This window comes from Siniperca chuatsi, linkage group LG15 (genome assembly GCF_020085105.1).
Source record: "Siniperca chuatsi isolate FFG_IHB_CAS linkage group LG15, ASM2008510v1, whole genome shotgun sequence".
Taxonomy (NCBI): domain Eukaryota; kingdom Metazoa; phylum Chordata; class Actinopteri; order Centrarchiformes; family Sinipercidae; genus Siniperca; species Siniperca chuatsi.
This window is the reverse complement of record NC_058056.1, coordinates 5,559,444-5,586,682: the sequence shown is the minus strand read 5'-3', so window position 1 is coordinate 5,586,682 and position 27,239 is coordinate 5,559,444. Positions and strand designations below refer to the sequence as shown.

At 40.7% G+C, this 27,239-nt stretch overlaps 1 protein-coding gene across 2 annotated transcripts in view; it reads right to left on the bottom strand.

The window, feature by feature from the left end:
• eipr1 (EARP complex and GARP complex interacting protein 1) overlaps positions 1-27,239 on the bottom strand; it is a 79,598-nt gene that overhangs the window by 43,503 nt on the left and 8,856 nt on the right. The window contains exons 3-5 of one of the 2 annotated variants that reach the window (XM_044166441.1): positions 26,459-26,591; positions 16,325-16,481; positions 5,012-5,111 (exon numbers count right to left, since the gene is read on the bottom strand). In XM_044166441.1, coding sequence (XP_044022376.1) covers positions 5,012-5,111; positions 16,325-16,481; positions 26,459-26,591 — 390 coding nt within the window. The remainder of the gene's footprint in view (positions 1-5,011; positions 5,112-16,324; positions 16,482-26,458; positions 26,592-27,239) is intronic. The other variant, XM_044166442.1, reaches the window with a different exon arrangement.

Genomic DNA, 27,239 nt, shown 5'->3' with positions numbered 1-27,239 from the left:
CTTGAGAGACACATCCACAATGCAGCTGGACACGGCTTGAGATGAACACATCACCCTATGACAGATAGAGGGAACGGGAGAGAGGAGAGTGGGATGAAAGGAGGGAAGAGGGAGGGAGGGAAGGAGATTAGCATTCTCATCAGCACTGGAGGAATTTGTCTTGGCTGCCAAGCTCTTTCTCCTCTTTTTCACTCCCTTTCTTCTCATCAAGCCCACTCTCTTTCCTTATCCATATCTCCCTCTTTCTCCCTACTAATCTCCATCTTTCCAATCAGTCGGGCCCTCCATTGCTCCCTCTTTCTTCATCCTCACTCTATCTTCCCTTTCTCATTATACTACTTTCCCACCATTACTTTCCACCTCTCTCCTCCTCCCTTGATACAGGATTTAATAGCTGTGTTGTCCAGTGTCGGTGTCAGAGGATAGAATCAACAACCCCCCACCTCCATGGTCCTACTCAACCTCATACTGGGGTCATGGCGCAGGGGACACACACACACACACACACACACTAATACACAAAGAGACGCTGAATTGACTACAAGCAGAACAAATACATGTATATAAGTTAGAGGCACTGAGGAAGTGCAGACATAAAGGGGTAAGGGTGCAGAAATTCATTAATGATAGTGTATTTGTCATTTACATTCATGTTGTGGTTTAAATGGTTTCAATTGTCCACCAAGTGGAGCTATTTATCCTTGTGAGGTTAGCTTTGTATGTGCATAGTTCCAGTGTAAATGTGGCAGTGTGGTTGGCCATGTTCCCGGACAACTGAAGAATGCGATGTTTGTTCTGAAATTTGTTCAAATTCGAGGTGACAATAAATCCTCAAAAGTTAAAAATCTTTCAGCTTGAATGAAACCTTTGCTCGTATCCAAAGGTTTTACAAAATCCCAGCAAAGGAATGTTCTGGACCCACACAGTCTGTGTCTGTAAAGTTCGTGCATTGGCTGGTTGTGGAAAATAAACACACTGCAAAAACAGTCCACCAGTTAAATTTGCACAAACAAGAGGCGAATATTATCTTTGGTTTCAATCTGGATGGACCTTCAGAACGTGGCCTCAAGTCCAAAATACAGAGAAATGGCGGTCTAACATTTACGCTAATGCCGATTCATTTATGTTGCTGATTGTTAAATCTGTGTTGGTGAGTTAAATTTACATTAAGTTTCGTGACTCGTGATGAAATGTCTTTATTTTTCATGCGCACAATTACACAGTTAAAAGAAACACATAAACACTCTGGCGGCATCTATTGTTTTTTCCATCCTAATTCTTGTCTCATTTGTGGTCTAATAAACAGTAAATTCATCTGTCACATGCCGCCAAGGCTTTCCTCATAAGGAAGTGGGCGTGGTTTCATCTAAAGTAGGTTGGAAAAATGACAGACGTGCCCAGGTCTGTAGGTAGAATGTTAATGAACCAAGTGACTGAACGAGAAGTGACATCCTAACTGAAGACCTGCCTTGATGAGAGGGACAGATTTCATTTTCATTTTGACACCGGGAGAGCATGGTGACATGTAAATGTAAATGCAATAGACTGGGGGCGCTGTTTCACTTATTGCATTTGAATATTGTTCACTATACAGCAGGTTAAGTCTTTGAAAATTAAATTTCAAATGCAGTTTTCATTTCCATTTTCAAATTGCTAAAAAAAAAAATAAAAATAAAAAAATCGCACTTTCATTTTGACTTAAATATTGCTTGCATAAATGGAATATCGGGTTTGTTGTTTGTTTATATCACATTTTCAAATTTGAATTAACATTTCAATATTGTCCACTGTACAGTGGGGTATGACTTTGAAAATTCGATGTCAAACAGCTTTTCCATTTTAATATGTTCATAGAACACCCACACGAGTGCGTAGAAATAAAAATGCTAATTGGATTATTGCATTTTCATTTTCACTCAAATAACACATACATATGTGGAAAATTATAATGCTATTGTGGAATTACATTTTAATTTCCATTCTAATTTTAATATGGTCCCCTATATGCTAAGTTTCGCCATCTTTTGGCGAAACTGTTGTTACAGTAAGTTACCTTGACTGACACTCAACACCTCCTGCTGTGGAAATTATGCTGGAGGCATAGATTAATCAATCATAATATAATTAAAAACATACTTCCAGTAAACACATACATGAATCAATGGACAAACAAACAAGCAATAAAATAATCATTGTTAAGGTTAATTCCAATATAGTGCATCAATAAATAACGCACAAAGCAACACTTGACTCCAGACATCCAGAATAGGTTTTCTCCCACCAAAATTTCCACCTCAATGTGAACATGACAGTACATTATGTGTGAAGATGTTTGTAAAATTCATGAAAGTATGTTATTATTATTATTATTGTAATTATGTAAAATGTGCATCCCTATCAGGGATTCTTATGGATGCACAACATATAGTATATGTGTAGCCCAAAGGGAAAGGTCTGTGTGCATGTATTAATAAATTAAACACATGACAAAACAGTGACAAAACTTTCTTTTTCGTTTTCTAACTTCAATTTGCCAACAAAGCTGGAAACTGTCAACACACAACACAAATGGAACAACGCTAGCTTGAAGCTAATATCCATATACACTAGGCATAGGAGCAACAAATGTTGGTCTAAGGCCATATTCTGAAGTAACAAAATTGAAAATGGCAGACTTTTCAGCCATCCTGGAACATGACGAACTTCTCCACAATTCAATATTTACACCGCAACATTTTCCAACTGCCTGGCAGTAATATATAAAACAAACAGCTCCTCCTGGTGAACAATTTAAATCACTGCATTTTCTGTAAAACAGGGACGATATTAAATTATCCAAACTAATAATACTACTATCGTGATGTGAACCTTGATCAATGTGAATGTGAATGAATAATCAACAATCAAATAATTGGGAACATCCCCAGCAGACACACATTGATACAGCAAGAGTATGAGAGAGAGGGGGGCGAGTGTGTGCATGCATTAATCCAAACTGCGACTAGAGATTTTTCAAAGGCTTGCTGAGTTTAAATGAACACACATGCATGCACTCACATGCAAGGTGTGTGACCTGCCTGCCCTTTATGTGAATCCCTCAACGAGAGCATGAATTACCAATGACCCATCTATATTCTTCTTCGCTCATGGCTTCTAAAGGAACAACACACACACACACACACACACGAAAGCATGGGCCAACACACCACACTACTATTACTTCTTCCTCACATGCACACCTGACATACACCACTATCTTGAGTCTTTAAATACATAATGGGCATTTTAATTGCAAACCTGACGGGTTTGGAGACAGGGAATTTACAGTGAAGAGACTCTTCACCTTGCATTAGGAAGGGCACAACTACAAGCGTTACAGTTACATGGTGATCCATTCATTTTTAGTCTTTTAAACGCTATTATTGTGTATTTTTGCACGATAGGAATAAGACAGAACTGAGTATGAATGCACTGAAGAATTACCTTGGCTCTCTGAAGACTTTGTGTCAACAGTTTGCACTTGTCTCGTTCTTGTTTCAACATTGCAATGCCCCTGTACACAAAGCCAGGTCCACAAAGAAATGGTTTTCCCAGGTGTGGATGAACTTGACTGGCCTGCACAAAGCTCTGACCTCAACCCCATCCAAAACCTTTGGGATGAATTGGAATGCCAGGCCTTATCACCCGACATCAGTGATCGCCCTCACTAATGTTCTTGTGGTTGAATGGCAGTGGTGGAATGTAACTACATACATTTACTCAAGTACTATACTTAAGTACAAATTTGAGTTCATTGTACTTTACTTGAGTATAGTAAATTTCATACTACTTTATACTTCTACTCCTCTACATTCCAGAGGGAAATATTGTACTCTTTATTTACATTTATTTGACACTTGACACATAAAGATTTTACATAAAAAAACAATTGATATGCTTATGAAAAATGATGCAGCGCCATGCTATTAATCTACTGCAAAATGCTATTTATATGTATTCATTAGTGATAATACCAATAATATAATATATGAAAAATAACAAGAAGCCGTTCTTCATAATGAGTACTTTTGATAAGTACATTTTTCTGATAATACTTCTGTAATCATACTTATGTAACATTTTTAATTTAGGGCTTACAATGGTATTTTAGACAATGGTATTTCTACTTTTCTTTAAAAAGATCGGAGTATTTCTTCCACCACTGCTGAATGGGAGAAAAATCACTGCAGCCAGGTTCCAAAATCTTGTGGAAATCCTTCAAATAAAGTTTTATTTCTCTCCTTCACTAGCTCTCTCTCTCTCGTTTGCTCAGGCTTTCAGTTTGTTCGTACACTCTCTCTCTCTCTTTATCTAACCCCTTTTTTTTTTAAAAGACTAGTCGAGAAGCTAACAGTATAACTTTGTTGTAAACATTAATTAACAACAAGAAATGTCTGTCTCTCAACTGCTTCTTCTGGTTGAAACGCAGGTTAAGTTCCTGAGCTCCTCAAAAGGTTCTTGGTCTCCTGGGACAGTTACTGTGTAAACGCACTAATAGCAGCATATTAACGCCCACGGTTTTGGAATGAGATGTTAAACTATCATATATGGATATAATGTTCCGATGTCCATATTTGGTTATGTAGTGCAGTTTCCGTACATTTCATGTGACACACAATGGTAGCTGGTAGCACTTCTTCAGTGAACTGTGAAGACAGATTTAGTAAATTACTTTTCTCGTACTTATTAAACAAGACTATTACTATCACTGTGGAAGAGGCTTGACCAGAATAAAATTGAAGTGGCCGCAGCTTAGAAACCTGCCCAGATACTGTGTGTGTGTATCCGTGTGTGTGAGACAGAATGAATAGTGGACACTCTGTTGTTGTCGCAGAGAGAAGATGTGTGCGTCTGATAACACCAAGATGATATGGTGGTTATCAAATAATGAGTTAGCTATTGTGTGATATGGTGTGTGTGTGTTATGTATGTACTGTGGTTTACAGTGTGTGTGTGTGTGTGTGTGTCTTACCGTGGCTTGTGTGGAGCTCTCCTGCAGGTCCCAGAGTAGTGCGTGGTTATCAGCCAATGAAATCACACGCTTGCCATCCCCCATGGGCTCCCACAGCACGCTGTCAATACACAAAGGCACACACACACACACACACACACAAAACCGCAAAGTCACAGTCAATTATAATACAGATGTTGGTCAAACATGCATACAGGTTCATCCACACACGCTGCAGACGTAGAGGAATGGAGCTTGTTGGTCAGATTTCACATGACTGCTAAATACAGCAACTAAACTGATTTTAAACATCTGCATGCATTTCCAGATCATGTCTGGGAATGCATGTGCAGTGTCAAAGGAAATTACAACAATTATAAAATGTTACACAAAAGGTTAAACGTTAAGGCTGGCGTTCCGATATATATTTTTATTTTTGTCATCAAATTCCATTAAAAAAGATCAGAACAAACAACTTGTCTGTCTCTTAATACTTTCCGACTTCCCTACCCTGTCTGTGATACAGGTTACAAATATAAGGTTCCATATTTAAGAAAGCTCAGTAATTTCCTAAAACAGTTGGGCACTGTAATTTTTAACAAACACTGCTCAAACAGGAGGAAATAGTGCATTTGTTGGGGATTATTTCCAGCCGTGGATTAATACACAATGGGTGCTCTAGTGAGTAGCTCAGGCAGCAGGATGGTGTATGTTTGATTGAGTCAAAATAAACTACATAAATTTGTTTGTGTTCATGGTAATGAAGGAATACCAGTGCTCATTGATGTATTTTTAATAGTTTTTGGACAACAATGGAGCTCTATTGCACAGAGGAATAAATTATATCAGGCTTCGAATACACACACAATATTTTTTAGTAGGATCAATTTATTCTTGGTTTTGGTCCTTTTATGAGATTTGTTGACAATTATCAAACAAGAGTCTACAGCCACACTAGTGGCTCTGTGTATTTAGGCACAGTGGTGCTTTAAGCCAAATGCTGATGTCAGCATTCTCACAATGACAATGCTAACATGCTCATGTTAAGCAGGTATAATGTTTACCCTGTTCACAATCTTAATCTTAAGCGTTTTAGCATGCTTACATTTGCTAATTAGCACTAAACACAAAGTACAGCTTAGTATGTCATTAGCTTTTTTGCAGTTTATCTTAGCATAGCATAGCTAGCCTGGTTCTATCCTTGCACTTGTTTAACTTGTTTGTTCTGTACATAAACAGAAATGTAAAACACGACAATGTGTGGTTTCACAGGGAGGTAGGAGCTGGAACTATTTCTTAGGAAACTACTCTACTGGTTGCAGTGACTGACAACGAGACTTCGGGAAGCCACACACAGAGTCAGGCTGCCATGTTTGGTATTGTCATGCCTATACAGCAACCAAAACCAAAACCTGTGCTCACTGACTGTATTTAGCAACCTGCGCTATACCCAGATACGCTGCACAGAAGTACTAGGCTTTTGATATTGATCTTCTCACTCTCAGAAAGAAAGCAAATATATTTACCAAAATTATTCATTTAATATCACTTAAGTTATCACTTAAAAAACAATATATTTCTATATTTACACATTTTTCTGAGTTCTTCTAAATTTCTCGTTTTGTATGATTACAAATACATTTCCTTGGTTACAATCCAATTCTTTAACATTTAGGAAGCTTCTGTAACCCAGACTCAGGTGTCAATGTCATTATCACAAGCCAGAAGAGGTTGTTTAGTTTTGTGTGTGCTGTTTATTATGTTACTTGATGTCTGAAAAAGTCTGTGTGGCGTTGCCTAGAGCAGGTTTAACCTGCACAAATTAGGATGCAGCAGCTAATCATTAATTGGCAAATCCAGCAGCCCAATTCTGTCAATCTAGTGTTCAAACGCAGCAGTGGGATACAGGGTTGCTTCACTGGTGTTGAAGAAGTGGTGGCTTTAACTGCATACTTAGCTTTGATTCCTCCTTGCATACTACTTTCTGCAGAGTATTGATTCCTTACTGCATGCTTCTTGGAGTTGTGATTCTCCATTGCGCTCTACTTAAAATGTGTATTCTGTGCATGAGCCATAGGGATCTAACCAGACCTAACCCACTGGAGCCCAAACAGTTGCTTTATAATTCCCTTGGTGTTGACTGGATCACTTGTATGCTTTTGTTGTTGTTCTTCTGAGTTTGGATAGGCTTAGCAGCTAAATGTAGGCAGAGACACAACTACATGGGATAGAAGGAGGACACAACCCAAGTGAGAAAGCAGTACTTTTAACTCTGGGACATGTCGACTAAAACCAATATGTCAGTGCAGTCAGACACCCGGCAATAAACTAAAGCTTGGCCTGGAAAAGCTGCTATGTGCTTGTTAAGGTTTTGATTTAGTGTGACTTTTCAGCTCAAGAAAAACAAGTATGTGTCTAATCTGTGTTAAAGGATGTAAAATGTCACAGAGGTAAAGACTTGGTCTGGCTGAAGGGTTGGATGTCTGAGCCTGTCACAGCTCTAAAGCTGCTGTCATTAGAGGTTTACGAAATGATGCCATTTATTTAAGGAGTTCATCAATTAGACAACTCCATTTTCTTGGACTCATTTGTCAACTTGAAGCCGCAGCAACAATGCCAGTGTTTGAGAGAGTGTGTGTGCTATAGAAGGTGAGTGTGTTTGCAGGAGATAAAAGAAATGACAGAGGAAGGGAGGGAGGACAAAGTTAAAGTTTGCTTTTGAATTTAATCCAAGTTTCAAATATGCATAGTCCTATTAGAAAGGGGGGGGGGGCTGTAGTCATATGCTTGGAATGCAGACACACATACACAAAACATAATTTTGTCACTAAGGCGGACAAGAGATTTACCTTAACCTTAAGTGATAGGTTTGTTTTTTTCAATCTTAATACAGTACATGCCACATGTACACTGAAAGTTGCAGTAATCAGTGGTTGCTGTAATCATTCCTCCTCTCCATACTGGCCATGAAGCGATCTCTTCCAAACAACTACACTGTAAAAGATGGTAGACAAAATCCAGTTCTGCAAAAATGCATTCCGAAAGTTGAGCTGAAGCTAATATGAAGCCAAATCAAGTGGGTATCTTTAGCATTAAATAAACCTACACACAACTACCTGGACAAACTATTTGAGGAAAGTATCTAATTGTGATTTTTCTTACAATATTGTATTTGACTGTGATTTAGGTCACATTTTATGCAAAATGCACTTTTTAATGGCTTTTCAACATAAATGTGTGTCCCCAGTGTGTCTAGAGACCCCCCAAAGTATGAGAAAAGATCGTCCTCTGTCGTCTCTTGCTCCATCTAAAAGAAAACAAGCCAATCAGACATTCCTCCGTGTGTGACATCCTACAGGGCTTTGTTGAACATAGCACCACCTCCAGCTTAATGACCACCCCCGCCCACGGAATACCTAGTGAATCTACCTCGCTAACACCGACTCCAGTAACACGAATGTCAAAGGTACTAGCAAAGCACATAATTGCTCTGTTGTCTTCATGTACTCCCATCATCTGAGGATGTCAAGACCCAGTCCCGGACTTTATTTTAAACAGAAATGTGCCCACAACAATTGGAAAACTCTTTCTAAACGAGGGCCAGTACAAAGTAGAATTCGATTAAAAACTGAATCTCAAGGATGAATTGAAACCGGCTTCAAACTTGGAACTTGTAAGTTTGCAATGTTTTGTTTTGACTGCTTATTTTGCAGGTTAGCCTGCTGAACTTAGCACTAGCATGTTGCGCAGCTAATGTGCTTCGATTGTAGGCCCCCACGCTGGAGCAAAGTTGGAGTATGTAATATTGAGAGACAATCAGAATGTGTCAGAAAGAGAAATTGTGTGAACGTTAAGCCTCATTTGAAGCCAATTAAGTAACAAGAGTAGTAGGCTGGACGTGATTCTTGCCAGTATGTGTGTGCATTGCTGCTGAATGTTAATTTACTTGATAGACATGCCCTGAAGGTACACATGGTCAAACTGCAAGGAATTTTGGAAACCGTATTTCCTTTGCTTGGCAACATTGTGTAACTTTGATTAACAAACACTTTAGTGACCCACTGGACAGTGTGTGTAAAGTCATGCCAAGGCCAATACAACTATTCTGATTCGCAGATACTTAGCGTTAGTGCAATACTAGTGTTAGTGACACTATCGCAGCTCTGTTGCAGTTTCAGTGCAACATACATACACAATATTGTCAACAGGTCATGTAGTCTTGCATTGCATTACAAACAACACTGAGTCTCACGTAGAAAATGTCGCTTCTTGCATGGGAACTTATACTGAATTTCCAAGCTTTTCAAGTCATTTTTTGCACTGTTTGTAGCTGTTGCCATAACTACACATTTGACATGATGTTGGAGTAAACTATAACTGTTTCCTGCATACAGGCCAGCACATCACTACACTAACCTGCATCAAGGGATGTTGCCTGCCAGACCAACCCACCACAGAGACATACCATTGGCACACAATTGTCTTTGATTTTTGAGGACTTTTTTAGCAAAAGAACAGCAGAGGACTCTTCATCAGAAGTACAGGTTTGTAGCCTGATATATTACGACTACTTTTGATAAAGTTTATTAATGAGCTGTTGCAGCCTTCAGTAGGTGTATTTATAATGTAATATTACTATGTATTTTACTTATGTCACAATGTTTGGGTTTCACAAAAACATAAAATTCTGTTACAGCTGTTTAGGGACTGTTTCCTGCAAAGACTTTGGTATTGCACATCCACTGTTCCCTATGAAGAGGTGAAAGTTAGTAGGTAGACAGAGGTAGGTGAACTTTAGAATGTATTTTAGAACGGAATAAGGACTGTGGATTCTGGCACCGCATCTCTTAAAGGGGAGTCACACTATGAAGCGAGTCAGCATGGAGAGGAGGAATTATTACAACAACCAGTAACCCTCTCAATGTATATACTCTATGGGATGTGAGTCTTGTATTAAGATAGGATTGAAAAAATCTGTAAGGTGTACAGTATCTCATATTGCCTTCCTCGCTTATTAAAGAATATGCTGAAAGTTATGTGCATTTGACCTTGAGCTCTGCAACAAGCTGGCACACTGACTACTGGAATGGTATGTAAATACTGTCGGGGAGGTTTTACAGCCCCATATATCTAAGTCTGGGACACAGAGTCACTTCTCTCTCTCTCTTTGTGTCTCTCTATGTCTCTTGCTCATCACATTGTTCCCCCGCTTTGCTGTGCTTTGCATCCATACGAGTTTAATCCCAGCCCCTCATATACAAAGCCAACAGCTAGCACAAAGCACAAACAAAGTGTGTGTGTGTGTGTGTGCGTCCTTCCTCCATCTGGATAAGATTTTAGCATGGATACAGGGCAGTGTATGTGTGTGTATGTGTTGCAGTTTGTGAGAACCAGCTTGAGTTTTAGTTATTCAGAAAGAGGACATTTTTGCAAAGAGGCATTAGGCTTGTAGTGTTAATTTTTGGGGTTAAAGGATAATCGCTATGTACTACAATGTGGGTCTTATTTACCATTGTTAGCCATTATTTCAAATGGTTATGATAACAATGTACTCACTAACTCACTGGTTGGCAAAATACCCAGATTTGCTAAGCTCTGACACTAACACATCTCTTACAACCTTTTATCTCTTCTTACTCTTTATTATTAGCAAAGAGCCTGTTGCCTGTAGTCTGATTAATGTGGTCTTTTCATGCCCGTGTCTATACTAGGCCAAAGATCGTTTCTGAGGGAAAAGAAACATCACTCTGTATCATCGCTCCACAACCGTAAATGGTGTGGTTCTGTAATTTAACAAAACCAATAAAGTGGTGACTCTTATCTAGAAAAATTATCTAGCTGATTGTGTCACAACATTTTCAGGATAATCTCCCAGTCATAACACTATTTTAAGTTTATCAACTTAATTTTGCATATTTGGAGCAAGTAGGTCATGACAGTCATATGTAATAGTCGTAAGTCATATGCGCAAAGTAAGAAGGCTACAGCTGTTATTTCAATGTGTCAGGGACATACTCAGTCAACATTTGATATCTTCTGCTACTCATCTCATTGTCAGGTTGTAGCTACAGGTTGTGAACATTAATCCGGCTGCCACTCAAAATTGTTTCTGCCCTCCAAAACATCAACTTATCATGAGTTAATAAAGTCTGTTTTCAGCTGTGTTACAATGCATTTTTCAGATAATCCAGAGGGATTTTTAACTGGTTTATTTATTTTGGAGTAAAAAACAGCAGACCTGCAAACTTCAGTGCAACGCCTGCATCGTGTGTTTAACCTACGATGAGGTTGAAAAGCCTGGATCACAAAGACCCTATAATTGACCGATAGCCCCAATCTCTCTCACACACACACACACACACACACACACACAAGGCTGGTAGTCTGCATGAGAGCCCACTACTGGGGTCCAATTGATTGGGTTAAGGGGACCCTCACAGTGAAAATCATGCTTAGTGAGCACCATGAAATCAGCCTACACACTCACATACACATTTTTGCATGCCCAAGCACATACACAGACAAAAAGCAGAGATGCTAATTGCACTACAGGATAAAAGAGGCTTGACATATACACAGCTAGACTTTCGAGTGAAAGGCTTTGAGTCTTTCACTCGAAATGATCACACAATAATACACATGATTGCATTCATAGGTGTGTCCACAAATACACACAATCACACCCACAAACACCTCCTACCCCCTCCTGTCACACCCCGCTTTAGAAAATCAAACTTGTTGCCTTTTGCGCTTTACCATTCCCTCCTAGGGCCCTGATTGGCTCAAATGGCTCCACGGGAATCGATTCACTCAACCCAATTGAAACCAAGCCCCCCCTCCTTGGCTGTACTTTTCCGATATTTCCATTCAGAGCACGCTTCACAACAGGGCAGAGGCTCAAATGTTTGCCCACCCAAACAATGAGAGGATTTGGAGAAAGGAGAAAGTGTTATTGTTAGTGGGAGTGGAGGGACACCAGCTACCGGTAAACACACACAAGAAGGATGCAGGCTACACACGAGCAGACACGCTACAGTGGACGCAAACACACGCAGGCAGGTGAACAAACACACATGCATTAAACAGACAAAAGCCTCATAAGAATACAAACTCTAATCTCTTTACTCTTTGTCTGCTTACACACACAAACATGCATAAATACACAGACTGGTGCAAGCTGCCAGTATTATCAGAGTGAGGACTGGAACACGTTTTTTTATCTACAGAGTGAGGACATTTTTGAAAAGTGAGGACATTTTGGCCAGTCCTCACAACTTTAAAGGCTGTTTGAAGGTTGAGACTTGGTTTTAAGAGTGAGGGTAGAATTAGGTTAAGCTTAGGGTAAGGGGCTAGGGAATGCATTATGTCAATGACAGTGCTCACAAAGATAGAAGTACAAGGATGTGTGTGTGTGTGTGTGTGTGTGTGTGTGTGTGTGTGTGTGTGTGTGTGTCATAGAGAGATGGAGGAGGTGGGCAGTAGACCAAAGCCATCCATCTAGGGAGTCAATAGTGCACAGCATAGGCTACAGGCTTCACAGCACAGAATACACACACACACACACACACACACACACACACACACACATACACACACAGTGTAGTGAGTGCCCTTGTGAGGGTTACAGCTGTCAGAGTGTTAAGATGGTGGAGCTCAGAGCCATCAATCTTTACCCAGCAGCCTTGCTTGACCTGCCCTCTGACACACACACACACACACACACACACACACACACACAAACGTATATATACAGTACACATACATGAGTGCACCCAGCAAAAACCTCCTCTTTCCACACACGAGCACAAAACACACACCAAATTGCACTAATGCAATCTCTCTTCTCCTCTCTTGTGCTCTTCTCTCTCCATCTTCCTCACTCCCTCTCCATCTTTATCTCTCCCTCGCAGACACCTGCTACAATATGCATCACGCTAACTGATTGGCGCCTCTAAAAATGATAGCAATCATGAGGCAGCCGATGAACAGTGGACTAAAAAGGGGAATGACCATTGATTTTCATTCTTATAGGCGGTGAGTCATGGTGAGGCATTGTACACAGGAGCTCAGACTGTAAGACAAAAGGCTCGGGCCGAAACTACAATCTGAGATGTGGGCCAGTCAATATTCTGAGCCAAAAAAATAAAAACACTCGTAGGGAAGCGCGATACAGGGAGAGAGGAGAGCTTTATTCCAGCTGGTAGGAATCTAATGGTGTGGAGAGTGTGGGCTATTTCAATTTCAGCAGGACAACATGTCCATCTGTACTCTAGTGTGTTTTCAATGCTCACTACAGTTTCTAAATGGCTCCCATTTAGTTTTAGGAATTCTGATCTCATGATATAAGACACATCCTGCCTAAAACTGCCTGTAGGTTGTTTGTTTCTTTGTTTGAGGTGGGCAAATCAAAAAGCAAACTCCTTGCCAGGAGGACTATCAGAGGACTGTTGAATGAAATAAGGTATGACATACTGTATTAAACACCACTATCGGCTCTATGTGATGTATGAATCAGAGCATCACAGTCAGCAAACTTCAAACCATGTAATGGATTTAAAGGATAGGTTCACATTTTTTTCAAGTCTGTCTTAAAACAGTACTCACATGCCCATACATATATTGAAACAATTTTTGGTCCCTGTAATCAGTCTTCCTATTTATAATGGCCATCAAGAAATCCCTTCCTAATGCAATTCCAATGCAAGTGATGGGGGACAAAATTTGATATATGAGGCTTCAACAGCCAGAGATAGACAAATGAAGTAACCACAGTTACAGTCTTTTTAATACAACATTCCCTCTTTATGTTCCTGTCCTTCCACTTTAGCTCAGCAAGGAAAAGCTGTCTAGGGAAACAAAAAGAGGAAATTTTGAACTAAAAAGACTAACTTTGGTAGATACAAGTAGTGGGTATCTCACAATTCGATTCCAATTCTTGGTGTTGCAATTCGATTCAAGACAGATTCTCGATTGAATAAACAGAAAGGGTGCACTATTTTTAGGCTCTTACTCCAGTGTACTGTGTGACAAATATTTACTTGTGTCCTTACGCCACTGAAATGCAATGCAGAGCATAACAGATAGTTAAGATAAATGTTCTTGATGAAAGTCAATGTCTAACAAACATGAAAAAGTGGAGAAAAGTGTGTGACAGTATACAGCCTTTTATTAAAAAAAAAAAGGTATCTGCATTCATTTGGAAGCATGGTACAGTTTTCTGCCTGTATAAGAATAGTGAAATAAAAGTGTATTTTACTGACCGACATCACAATGTCTTCTGTAAAACAGAGGTTTGTGTTCTATGTGTTCTGGAATATGGGGGGAAAAAAGCACTTTGATGTCCTTTTTCAAACATAGTGTCTCTAGCAGTGGAAAACACATCTACAATTATTCACAACTTCACGCAGTTCATTTGCAAAGGAAACAGACTATGGACCAAGTTATTTTCTTCGCCCAACCAGAGTTGCCTGAAAGCTTTGCAAAGTGTTACAGTGTGTGTTGGTTGGCTGGCTCATCTACTACAAGGCCTACTAGAGTTTGGTACACCGCTTTGCTAACATTAGTCTCTTGGTGATGGCGTACTAAGTATAATCTAATCTTCGTCTTACAAAGCTAATTATTAACTTATTAAAAACAAAATGCACCCAAAAGCTTGACTTTTTTGCAGAAAAACTACACGATAACAGTAATGTGTGCATGCTCTACACTGTCCAGGTGCTGCACTGCAGTTGAGTTCCACCTTTTTTGTTCTGTTGTACAAAAATACATTTTTGGCATTTGTGAATCGATTCTGAATCATAGAGGGACGCAATTCTTATGTGAATTGATGTGAATCACTCCTAGTAGATACCCGCTTGATTTGTCTAACTCAGACTGTTGAAGTCTAATGTTAACTTCGCTGGAAATTAATGCATTTTTATGCAGTACAAGGACTGCAAATATTGTCCCTCATCCCTAACATTGGATTGCATTTGTAACGGATTTCTGAATGGCCAGTATGGACAGAGAGAACAATTACTCACTGGTTCTATACCTGGATGTTCAGATCCTCACAAGGAGTCACAAGATGAATCTGAGGTCGCATGATGAGTACAAAGGTAGGAAATAAGAAAAAATGAAATTTTGCTACACAAGGTTATATTAGTTAGGGTTTTTGGGGAGGTTTCTATTTCTGTGCCAAACAAATGCATATGTTTATTTATTTATTTATTTATTTTTTACTGTTTTCCAATTTTGCTCTTTTCTTGAGAAATACAGTATAGTTTTACATTCTTAGGCCTCCAAAATAATTCAAATTTAACAGTGTGAGAAAATAAATGAATGGCACTGCTCACAACACATAGACATGCACTGTGTGATGAGGTGTTGCAAGTAGACATCGCTACATATTAAGGGGTAACAAACAAAATAGATTGGGATGTTACGATGATCACTGATTGGGGATTATTCAATAATAATGATTTTGAGGAAATTCGATTGTGAAACCATTAACCAATTGAATAACCAGACCGGAATTAGTACTGGGAGATAAAGTCAAATACTGTGATATTTTTTATAACAAATACCTCAATGTCGATAAATAACCATAAATGTGGGGATCACTATTGGTGCTTTTGGAAACACATACACAAATAGTTGAGTGTAAAGTTAATTTTAGACATTGGAAAAAGAGGTTTGACAAAATAAATTGAGGATGAAAATTCCAGAAAAGGCTAGTAAGTAGACCTTAAGTCAATATTATTTTGTCAAACTTTCAAAATTTGTAATGTGAATATGTTGACCAAACAAGTAGAACGATTCACTGTTCATTTTATTGAGCTAGATCCAGTAAAAATCGGAAAATTAAATTTACACTCAACTGTATCGGAGCCTTAAAGACCTGAAAAAGACAATATTGTAGCTAAAGAGTTTCCCCTCGGGGATCAATAAAGTATTTCTGATTCTGATTTAAGATATATATCAATATTCCAATAGCCAAATCTAAATCTTATATCACAATATCGAAATTATACGTATAGATATACTGCCCAGCTCTATTAAGAAACATTAATGATCACATAAATGATGTCAATGACGATAGCTAAGCCATTTTTATATTAATCACGAGAGTGGTATGACTGTCTCAACTATGACAAGGCCTTTCAGGCTTCTGTTTATAGTTTAATTGAACCCCATGAGTTATTAGGCATCCTGTAGTCCACAAATATAGTAACTATTTCCCATCCTACAAGTACGCACAGGAGACAAACACATAATTGCTATTGTGGATCAAAAAAAAAAATTGCACTTGCATCACTTATACCGTGAGTGCGACTGTTTCTCAGCAACACCTACCAGGCAGTATTGCTGTGGGCGCTGTCATCTAGGTGACAGAGCAGCTCCAGGGTTTGGGGGTTGTGGGTGGAGTCGTCAGGTGACTCATGACTTCCTGTCTCCCAATCACAGGGCATCCGATATACTGCCGCACAGGACACCACCCTGCTGTCACTGGCTGGAGGGGCACAACATACAAACACACACACACACACACACACACACACACACACACACACACACACACACACACACACACACACGCACACATTCACAGACTGTTAGAGTACAGTGTGTGTGTCTGTGTGTGTGTGTGTGTGTGTGTGGTGGACAGGCACTGATGTGGTGACATGTATACACTTTCTTCCAAATCCACATCACAAATTAAGTTATTTTGGCACATCACACCAGAGCCAGAGTTGCTAATTGGAACCAGTGGAGTAAATGTGGACTTGATACAGTAATTGGACTAAAGTTAGAGGCTGGAGGGCATAACCATTCACAGAGAGAAAGAGACACCAAGAGACAGAGAGAATAGGAGAAGTAGTAGGAGAATTCCATGAGAGTAGCTGCACCAAGATGAATACTAAATATGATCTCAAACGTGGACCTAAAAAAGTGGAAAATTTTGCGAAATTACCTTGAAATAATCTTCAGAAAGGACTCCAAAGAAGGTAACCGCATTAATCAACAAGAACAGAAGAGGAAATATCATCTTTGGATATATTTTCTCCTATATAATAAGTCCTCTTGACTGATTACGCCCAACAAAAAGAAGGAAGGAAGAAGAATAACCTCATATTCTTCATGGATTCCATCTACATCTGGAAAGATCAAATCAGAATCAGAAATACTTTATTGATCCCGAGGGGAAACTATTTCATTACAGCTGCTCACCATCATGTCAATGCACACAGGAATAGAAGTACTAAGCAAATCAAAATATAATACACTATAATACAGCTAAGATAAATTAAGTACAAAGTGGATATAAGTATAAAAGCAAAAATAAGTATAAGTACAAAAGTGGATTTACAGGTTGATAAGTATGTACGGTATAATACAATGTAATAATATAAGTAATAAGTAATAGTGCAATAATGAGTACTGTCAAGTTAAGTGTAGCAGATTAACCAGATTATTAGACGGTAGGGAATATTAAACAGAAAACAGAGTATATTGCACAGGAGTATTAAACAGAGAATATTGCACAATATTTCAAGTATTGCAGTGATGTTTGAGGGAGGAGTTATTGAGTTTGAGGGCCACAGGCAGGAATGACCTCCTGTGGCACTCTGTGGTACTTTTTGGGGGGATGAGTCTTTCGCTGAAGGTACTCCTTTGTTTGACCAGTACGTCATAGAGTGGGGGGGAGACATTGTCCAAGATGGCATGTAATTTGGCCAGCATCGTCCTCTCTGACACCACCACCAGAGTCCAGCTCCACCCCCACAATGTCACTGGCCTTACGGATCTGTTTGTTGAGCCTGTTAGCGTCCGCTACCCTCAACCTGCTGCCCCAGCATGCAACAGCATACAGGATAGCATTGGCCACCACAGACTCATAAAACATCCTCAGCATTGTCCGGCAGATGTTGAAGGACCTCAGCCTCCTCAGAAAATAGAGGTGGCTCTGGCCCTTCCTGTGAAGAGCTTGAGTGTTCTTAGCCCAGTCCAGTTTACTGTCCATGTGTACTCCCAGGTACTTGTAATCCTCTACAATGCCCACCCCTGGATGGAAACCGGGGTCACTGGTGCCTTGGCCCTTCGTAGATCTACAACCAGCTCCTTAGACTTTGTTGCATTGAGCTGCAGATGGTTCATACCATGAGACAAAGTTACCCACCACAGCCCTGTACACTGTCTCATCACCACAGCAGAGTCATCAGAAAACATCTGAAGGTGGCAGGACTCTGTGTGGTAGCTGAAATCTGTGGTGTAGATGGTGAAGAGGAAGGGAGAGAGGACAGTCCCCTGAGGGGCCTCAGTGTTGCTGACCACGCTATTCGACACAATGCTGCAGACGCACATGCTGTGGTCTGCCAGTCAGGTAGTCAACAATCTAGGACACGAGGGGGGCATCCACCTGCATCACCCAGCAGGGCTGGCCGGATGGTATTGAAAGCGCTGGACAAGTCAAAAAGCATGATCCTCACCGTGTTTGCCGACTTGTCCAGGTGGGTGTAGATGCGGTTCAGCAGGAAGATGATGGCGTCCTCAACTCCCAGCCGGGCTGGTAGGCGAACGGAAGGGGGTCCAGGAGGGGTCTGACCATGGGCCACAGCTGTTCCAGCACCAGTCTCTCCAGGGTCTTCATTATGTTAGAGGTCAGTGCTACCGGTCTGTAGTCCTTGGAGCCACTGGGACGCGGTGTCTTCGGCACAGGAACGAGGCAAGATGTCTTCCACAGAACAGGGACCCTTTGAATAATCAGGCTGATGACATGTTGAAGGACTCAACAAAGCTGGGGGGCACAGGCTTTTAGCACCCCGGAGCAAACGCCATTGGGGCCTGCAGCCTTGTTTGAGTGGAGTTTCATCAGCTGTCCTCTCACATGGTCAGCAGTCAGCACACAGCAGAGGTTGCAGGCGGGGGTGGGGGGGAGTCGTCAGTCTGGAGAGGGCTGTTAGCCTGATGGCCAGTTGAGGGGGGAGTAGGACTCTCCCATGAAGATGGAGGAAGGGGGAGCAGTGGACTCAGAGGAGTCTGAGGGCAGACAGCAGCTGAGTTAGAGGGGGGATGAGTAGGAGCTGGTGTCGAATCTGTTAAAGAACAGATTAAGTTCGTTGGCCCTGTCCAAGCTGCCTTCAACTCCTCTGCTGCCAGTCGGTCTGAAGCCAGTGATGCTCTTCATGTCGCTCCAGACCTCTCTCATGTTGTTCTGCTGGAGTTTCCAGTTTCCAGCTTCCTCCTGTACTTCTCCTTGGCCTCCCTGATCTTCACCTTCAGGTCAGCTTGGATTCCCCTCACCTCCTCCCTATTATCATTGGTAAAGGCCCTCCTCTTGGCATTCAGGATGTCTTTGATGTCCTTTGTTACCCACGGTTTGTTATTTGGATAACAAAGGACCATCTTAGTTGGGACATTGCAGTCCACACAGAAGTTATGTAGCCAGTGATGCACTCAAAACATCCCTGAAGTGTCTCATAGGCCTCTTCTGACCATCTCCTCACTGCCCTTGTGGTCGCAGGCTGGCTTTTATCCAGAGGCACAAAGCAGGGTTTGAGGTGAATCAGGTTGTGGTCTGACTTACCCAAGGGGGGGAGGGGGGAAGAGCTGTATGCGTCCTAGCATACAGCAGGTCCAGTGTCCTCCTCTCTCTAGTAGGACAACTCACATACTGGGTGAAATTAGCCAGTGTTGTTGAAACACTGACATGGTTGAAGTCACCCGAGGTTAATAAGAGTGCACTCGGGTGTTGAGTCTGGAGTTGTGCTATGGCGGTGTGAATGGCGTTGCACGCCAATTCCGGGTTAGCAGAGGGGGAGATGTAAGCAGCTACAACAATGGCATGTGAGAATTCACGTGGCAAAGAGTCCCACAGCTAACAGTTCAATGTCCGGGCTACAGATACTCTGCTTGATAGTAATGTGACCAGGGTTACACTATCTGTTGTTGACCAGAACAGCAAGCCCGCCGCCTTTCCGCTTACCGCTCCCGGTGTGATCCCTGTCGGCCCGAACAGTCTGAAAGCTGTCGATGGAAACGTTATGATCTGGGATATCCTGGGGTAGCCATGTCTCTGAGAAGCACATCGAACTACACTCACGGAACTCCGTCTGACTCCAGGCTAAAGCCGTTAGCTCATCCATTTTATTCGGCGGTGATCTCACGTTGCCCATGATGAGAGAAGGCAGACACGGCTTAAATCTTTTGTTCTTAAGTGTCTTTTGTCTGGACCCCTCTCTCTTAGGAAAAGCTAAAAGTTGGAAAAAGTAAGACAACAAGACGGAGAAACAGCAACAGGCAGCATGCACGTTGGCGCATGCAAACTATTAATAAGTAATAGTAATAAAGATACTCTGTGCACCAATTATGCATATGTATCCAGCAAGGACATCGGCTCAGGAGGCAGATCTGTAAAGATGAACACCTTGACAAGGATGACCCCCTGCTTGCCATCACATACTACACCAAAGGAAAGGTCATGGTCCAAGGGAATGAAGCACACCTGGAGTCCTTTCAAGAGGCATTTCCCCTGTTGAAAGCTGAGGTGGACTCCAAGAGGATCAATGTCCCCTCTGACAGTGAAGATGATGAGAGCCCATTAGGGAACCCCACGACCTTGTCAATCTCTGCTCCTCCCACACCTGCCAGTGCCACCAACCAGCTGAAGGAGAGTATGGCCCTGCTGGAGCTGGACTTTGCTGAATTCAAAGAGCTGACCTACGCCAGGCTGTCTGACCACCCAGACAACACTCTACAGCAGCTTCAAGAGGAGCTCCAGTAGCTAAAGAGAGACAACCAGGCCTTGGCATCTGAACTCAGAGGAAGTCTAGAAGCACTCAAACAAGAGAGCAGTGTGCTCCGTACTCAGTTAGCCAAAGTGAAGGAGGATGCAGAGAATAGAGAAAGGAGCTTCACCAGTTAAGTCCAAGACAAGTACTGTGACACAGACTCTCCCTGCCAGTGTCTCAAACCACCCTCTCTGTCCCACCCTCTCTGCTCTCAGCCCAACAACATCCTGGCACCTGCTGATACATCCATACAGCCAGCTGCCAACACCCAGCTCTGCCCATCCCAGCTTCCTTCCACTCAGACTGAAGAGGAAGCCCCACAAGTAGTCCTGCATATGCAGCAGCACCTGCTCCTTGCCCCCCTCCCCACCCACTGCACCGGAGCCATACTGCAGAAGCTGCCCCCGGTCCCCCTCCCCACCGACAACAGCGGAGCTATGCTGCAGTTGTAGCCCAGCCTACTGCCACAGCCGTTGCCCCCACCCCCCCACATCTGAGCTGGGAGACATCAGGGAGATGCTGCACACTCTGTGCACCCAGCTTCTGTTCAGCTAAGACACATAAGCAGAACACCTTCTCACTTGAGAAACAGAACGACAGCAATAGTAGTAGTCAATGATAATATTAGTGAAAATAGTACATGCCTCCATGTAATCCATGTAAAATTATTATTCAGTATTGTAAATGTATAGATAATTGTAGGTGTTAAAGTTGTTATATTTGTCTCTCTATACAGGTTCATTTTGATTGTTTTAATGTGTTCATTTCATAAAAGCGGTTGGAATATTCAGGGTCTCCACTCCTTAACCTTTGAGCTGAAGAGTGGAAACCCTGAATTCATGAAATCTATCAAAGATGTTGATGTAATTGTGTTAACAGAAACATGGTGTCAAAATGATCTGCTCACTCACTTACACCCAGTAGATTCTCCTTATTTCGAAGAAGACTTTTTTGAAACTCTCCACTCAGAAGTGGCAGAAGTGGCAGGGAGGTAGTGCATCTCTGTCGGGCCTTAGGCCTCTACATAGTTAGCGGTAGGTTCAGAGGAGATTCTTTAGGGAGATTCGCATACTCCTCAGCCCTTGGGTCTAGTGTAGTAGACTCACTGACATGGACCACTCCACTATCAGTGCATTCACTGTCAAACAGCAATCCCCCCTTTCAGACCACATCAAATAAATGTGTTCTTTAAACTCTCAGGTCAAATGAGTGACACAAAAAGGGAACCCAGTAAGCTGTATAAATTAAAACCTACTTACAGATTTGCCCAAGACAGTGGAAACAAATTCATCATGGCCTTGAACTCACCTGATCTGATGAATGACATATCAGTATATAACCAAAATCAATATGTCCCCCATCAATATGTAAAAAAGGCCATTGATGATATCAATATGATATTTCAGAAGGCAGCTGTTAAAGCTAACCTTATAAAACAAAAACAGAAGCCTATTAAAAAGAAAAACGCAGACAAATGGTTTGATCAAGAATGCAAGACCATCAGAAAAGACTTAAAAAATAACAATAGCAAATATATATATATATAGCAACATCGCCAACCAAACAACCCAGGCTTACGCATTAGGTACAATAACATTTTAAACAAACATTAAAGACAACCAAAACCCCCTTGATTTCCCAATTACTTGGGAGAAATTGACCACTCCAGCCAAGAAAAACTTATGGTCCAGACAGCATTAAAAACGAAATGCTCAAATGCAGCACCCCAGAGATGCAGGGTGCAGTGTTGAAGTTGTTCAATATCATACTAGAGTCAGGATGTTTTCCCGACATCTGGTGCAAAAGGCTCATTTCCCACATTCATTAGAGTGGGGACAAATCAGACCCTGGTAACTACGGTGGCATCTGTGTCAGCAGTTGTCTAGGTAAACTATTCTGTAGTATTAAGAATACTAGAATTCCTTGAAGAACACTCCATGTTAAATAAAAATCTAATTGGCTTCCTCCCATAACACCACACCAATATTTAATAGTGTCATCCAGCTATATGGTAGGGAAGTATGGGGTCCACTCAGTCATCATATCATCATCTATACCCATTGGGACAAACATTCATCAGGATCTTTACGTGCAGAATTCTGCAGATACATTTTACATGTACACAGAAAAACACCAACAAATGCATGCAGAGCAGAATTAGGCAGATACCCATTGACAATTAACATTCAAAAGAGAGCGCTCACATTTTTTAATCACCTTAAATCCAGCCCCCTAGACACCCTCCATTCCAATGCCCTCCAAACCTAAGAGCTGAGCCCAGAAAAGAGTCCCCTATGTCAGTTGGTGCTGAGACTAACTGCCCCCCCTCAGACACACTCTGACCAGTCTCACAACAGCACTGCTTTCCAAGCCCCTATCAGAGTAAACCAAATCATAACACAACGTAAAGAAACCTATTTGGAACATTGGAAAGAAGAAACTAAAAGCCAAAGTAGATTAGAATGTTATCTGGCCCTACAAAGAGATTATGAATTGGCAGAATATCTCTCTACTGTCAGAGATAGAAAGCAGAGACAGATCCTAACTAAGTACAGGCTCAGTGACCACAAACTGGCAATCGAAAAAGGAAGACACAAAAAATCATGGCAACCAAAAGAAAACAGAATATGTGGTCACTGTTCGACAGGTGAGGTTGAGACACAGATGCACTTCCTCCTACAATGTACAACATTCAGGGAAATAAGGAACATTTACTTTAACAAGTTCAACTCTGTAATCTCAAATTTCAAAGAGCTAAATGACCTCTCAAAGTTAAAAATACTCCTGGGAGAAGGAGACAGGGCATATCTTGCTGCCCTTTATATATCAACATGCCACAACATAAGGGACAGTGAATGACCTACACACACACACAACACACCTAAAAAAATAAAAAAAATAAAAAAAGATAAAATGCAGTCTAGTTTTCACTTTTTGTATTTGTATTTTAGTTGTCTAACTGTTTAAGTCTACAATTATTTATTAATTATTAATTATCATCATCATCATCATTATTATTATTATTATCCTGTCTTAATTATCTGTATATATTTTAATATGACAATTCTTCTGTTTATATATGTTTATATTTTACACATGCTTTGGCAATGTTAACATCTGTTTCCCATGCCAATAAAGCCCAAGTGAAATTGAATTGAATTGAATTGAATTGAGAGAAAGCGAGATGGATAAAAACAGAGAGAGCAAAAGAGCCTAATTTCTTGTTGGTGTAGATATTGACAGTGTGTGGGCAGGCGTTGGGCTATGAAGCACTGGCGTTAGGCCTGTTTGTCAAATTAAAAAGCAACGTGGTGCGAGTCCACAGGCTCTTGAGTGGTTTTAGACAACCTTGCACTTGGAGTAAGTGGGCAAGCAATCATCTTGAACAAAAGCCTTTTCTTGCTCACATATTAGAGTGCCGGTGGAAGGCGGTATGGAAAAGCTATATGAACACACTTTATTATGCCTGTGTGTGTGTTTGCGTGTGTGTGTATATATATATATATATATATATATATATATATATATATATATACATATACACATAGACATACACACATATATGTGTGTGTGTGTGTGTGTGTGTGTGTGTGCAACAGTCCGTAGTGGGCTGTCATCCAGTGAACTTAAGCATGTAGAACTCAGCTGACAGAGAGCGAGAGACAGAGGGGAAAAAGAGAGGGAGCGAGGGAAGAGGGTGGTGGAGGATTATGTCTACCCCTTAAGGCCCACAGTGCACTCTGCATCAACCTCCCCATACCTCATCTGACATGGCTGTCTGCTCCTGTGACGTAACCTCAGACACACTCACACACCATCTATACTTGTGAGAACCCTTATTAACATAATGCATTCCTTAGCCCCTGACCCTTAACCTAATTCTAATCCTAACCATAAAAACAAGTCTTAACACTCAGACAAGTGAACACTGGCAAAAATTACCTTAATTTATGTCATCAGTGTCAAGATCTAAAATTCAAATTGGTCAAGATCTCTAGATACAAATAACAAGTGGCACAGAGCCATTCTGACAATTGGAAGCACTGCATACTGTATATATATATATATATATATATATATATATATATATATATATATATATATATATATATATATATATATATATATATATATAAAATAAGAAAGGTGATTTAAGTTACTTTGTGGCATGGTTCTTGGTGCCAGACAGGCTGGTTTGAGTATTTCAGAAACTGCTGATCTACTGGGATTTTCACACACAACCATCTCTGGGGTTTACAGAGAATGGTCAGAAAAAGAGAAAATATCCAATGAGTGGCAGTTCTCTGGGTGATAATGCCTTGTTGATGGCAGAGGTCAGAGGAGAATGGCTGGACTGGTTCAAGCTGATAGAAAGGCAACAGTAACTCAATAACCACTTGTTACAACAGGAGGTATGCAGAAGGGGATCTCTGAATGCACAACACATTGAACCTTGAACCAGATGTTCTACAGTAGCAGATGACCACACCGGGTGCCACTCTTGTCAGCTAAGAACAGGAGACTGAGGCTACAATGTGTGTGTGTGTATATGTATCTATATATAAAGTAGGGACTATTTTCTTCCTACATGAAACTGCTCACAACAAATCTGTGGATTATCTTGAGTAACTGGGTCACGATTTCTGGAAAGAAACACTGCTGTTGAATTTTTCAAACGGATTTTTTTTGGCGCTTTGAGAACCACAAGTGGCATATAGTCCCATTATATTCAAAAAATGCAGACATACATCTCTAAAGCCAATATCTCCAAAACTCGGCAACTCACACCAGAACAATCTAGATGGATAACATGGATATGTATTTTTGATTTTGGGGTGAACTGTCCCTTTAAGGTTACAGAGTACTACTTAATATTTGAAACCATGTTTTCAGGGGATGTAACAAAAATGTTTGTTGATGTTGTGTGAACATGTTACCACATGTGTTAATGATAAGACTATATCCATATAACCCTTTTACTCATTAAAGTTAAAGTAGTATTCTTTTGTCAAAGCTATGGCATTGTACAGCTGTGTCAACTGAGAGGGTTTTGGGGTGATAAAACATGATTGTTAATCCAGCCAGTGATGCTTGAAGCTGGTTCTTCTTGTTCACTGCTGAAGTATAAATTGTCAAAGCGAACGTCATGTATCAAAATGCAATGTAAGGATGCCATGTCTCAACTAAACTGTTCCAAATCGCAAAGGCGTAACTTTTGGTTATAACACGTTTTACTGCCTTTGCCTGTACTATTGCACCTGATTGTTTTGTTTTTTTTTCTACTTATGATTCTGTATAAATAATACTGCAGCAAACCAAAAACAGTTTGTGAAGTTGTACAATTAGAAGAAAACCTTACATAAAAGCACAGATGATGTACGTGTGACCTTTGACTTTGTAGCCGCTTCTATTATCCATAATATGGGTCATCATATCCACACATTAGTATTGATTCTATCAGAGTCTGAACATGACCTCTAACACAGTTGCTACTGTCGGACCGGCGAAGACAGACTGGCTGTTATTGATCACCAGTTAAAGACCGATTACATGTGTTATGATTCTCAACTAAACTGCATGAGGTCATTAGATGGATGAGATAAAGTATATATGCAAAAAAGAGACAGACAGAAAAACTAAAAGAAAGAAAATAAGGCAGTGAATGGCGCCAGAGACAGAAGGAAACAGTAGGACTCACTTTTGTTATAGCAGGTGGTAAGCACAGCCTTATCTGCAGGACTAGTGCCAATGTGCCATATCTCCCCAGCTTGGTGCAAAAGGACATTCTTATTAATGATGTTATTCTCATCATCAAAGTCAATGATGTGGATCTGAAAGAAAAGCAGAGACAGAGAGGAGAAATGTGTTGAGGATGAAGCTGGTGTTAAAACACTGCATGCATCTCCCTCCACACACACCAGCCGCAGTTCAAAGCTCCACTCACTCCTCTGATTCCCCCGAAAATGAAGGTTCCTCTTTTTTAATATGAAATTTTAATTTCAAAGCAGGCATCTTTTTGGTTCTTTTTTTTTCTTGTCAACTTCATACGGGTGAAGACTTTTCATCTTGATTTGGCCTTTAAAGCAACGATTAAGACACTTTTAGAAGTCATATTGGATTCATGGGAGTTCTGCATATGACATGCTGGAGGAGTCAGAGGAACACATACAACAAAAAAGGAAATCGATAAAAGCTCATTCCATCTTTTTTTTTTCTTTTTAGACAAATGGCCCTACTAAAAGGGCTGGGGATGGTGTGCATTATCCAAGAGAGCATTTCTGTGAAAGGGCTTTAATTGTGTACTTTTTTAAAAAGACATTTCTTCTTCAAGCGCTTTGAGTGGTCGGAAGACCAGAAAGGCGCTATACAAGTACAGTCCATTTACCATTTGTAAGCAAACCTTTGGCAGCAGATGATAATTTAGCTATAGCTAAGCGCACTCTAATTTCACATTTCTAATTTTGATCTGCTTAGTGCGT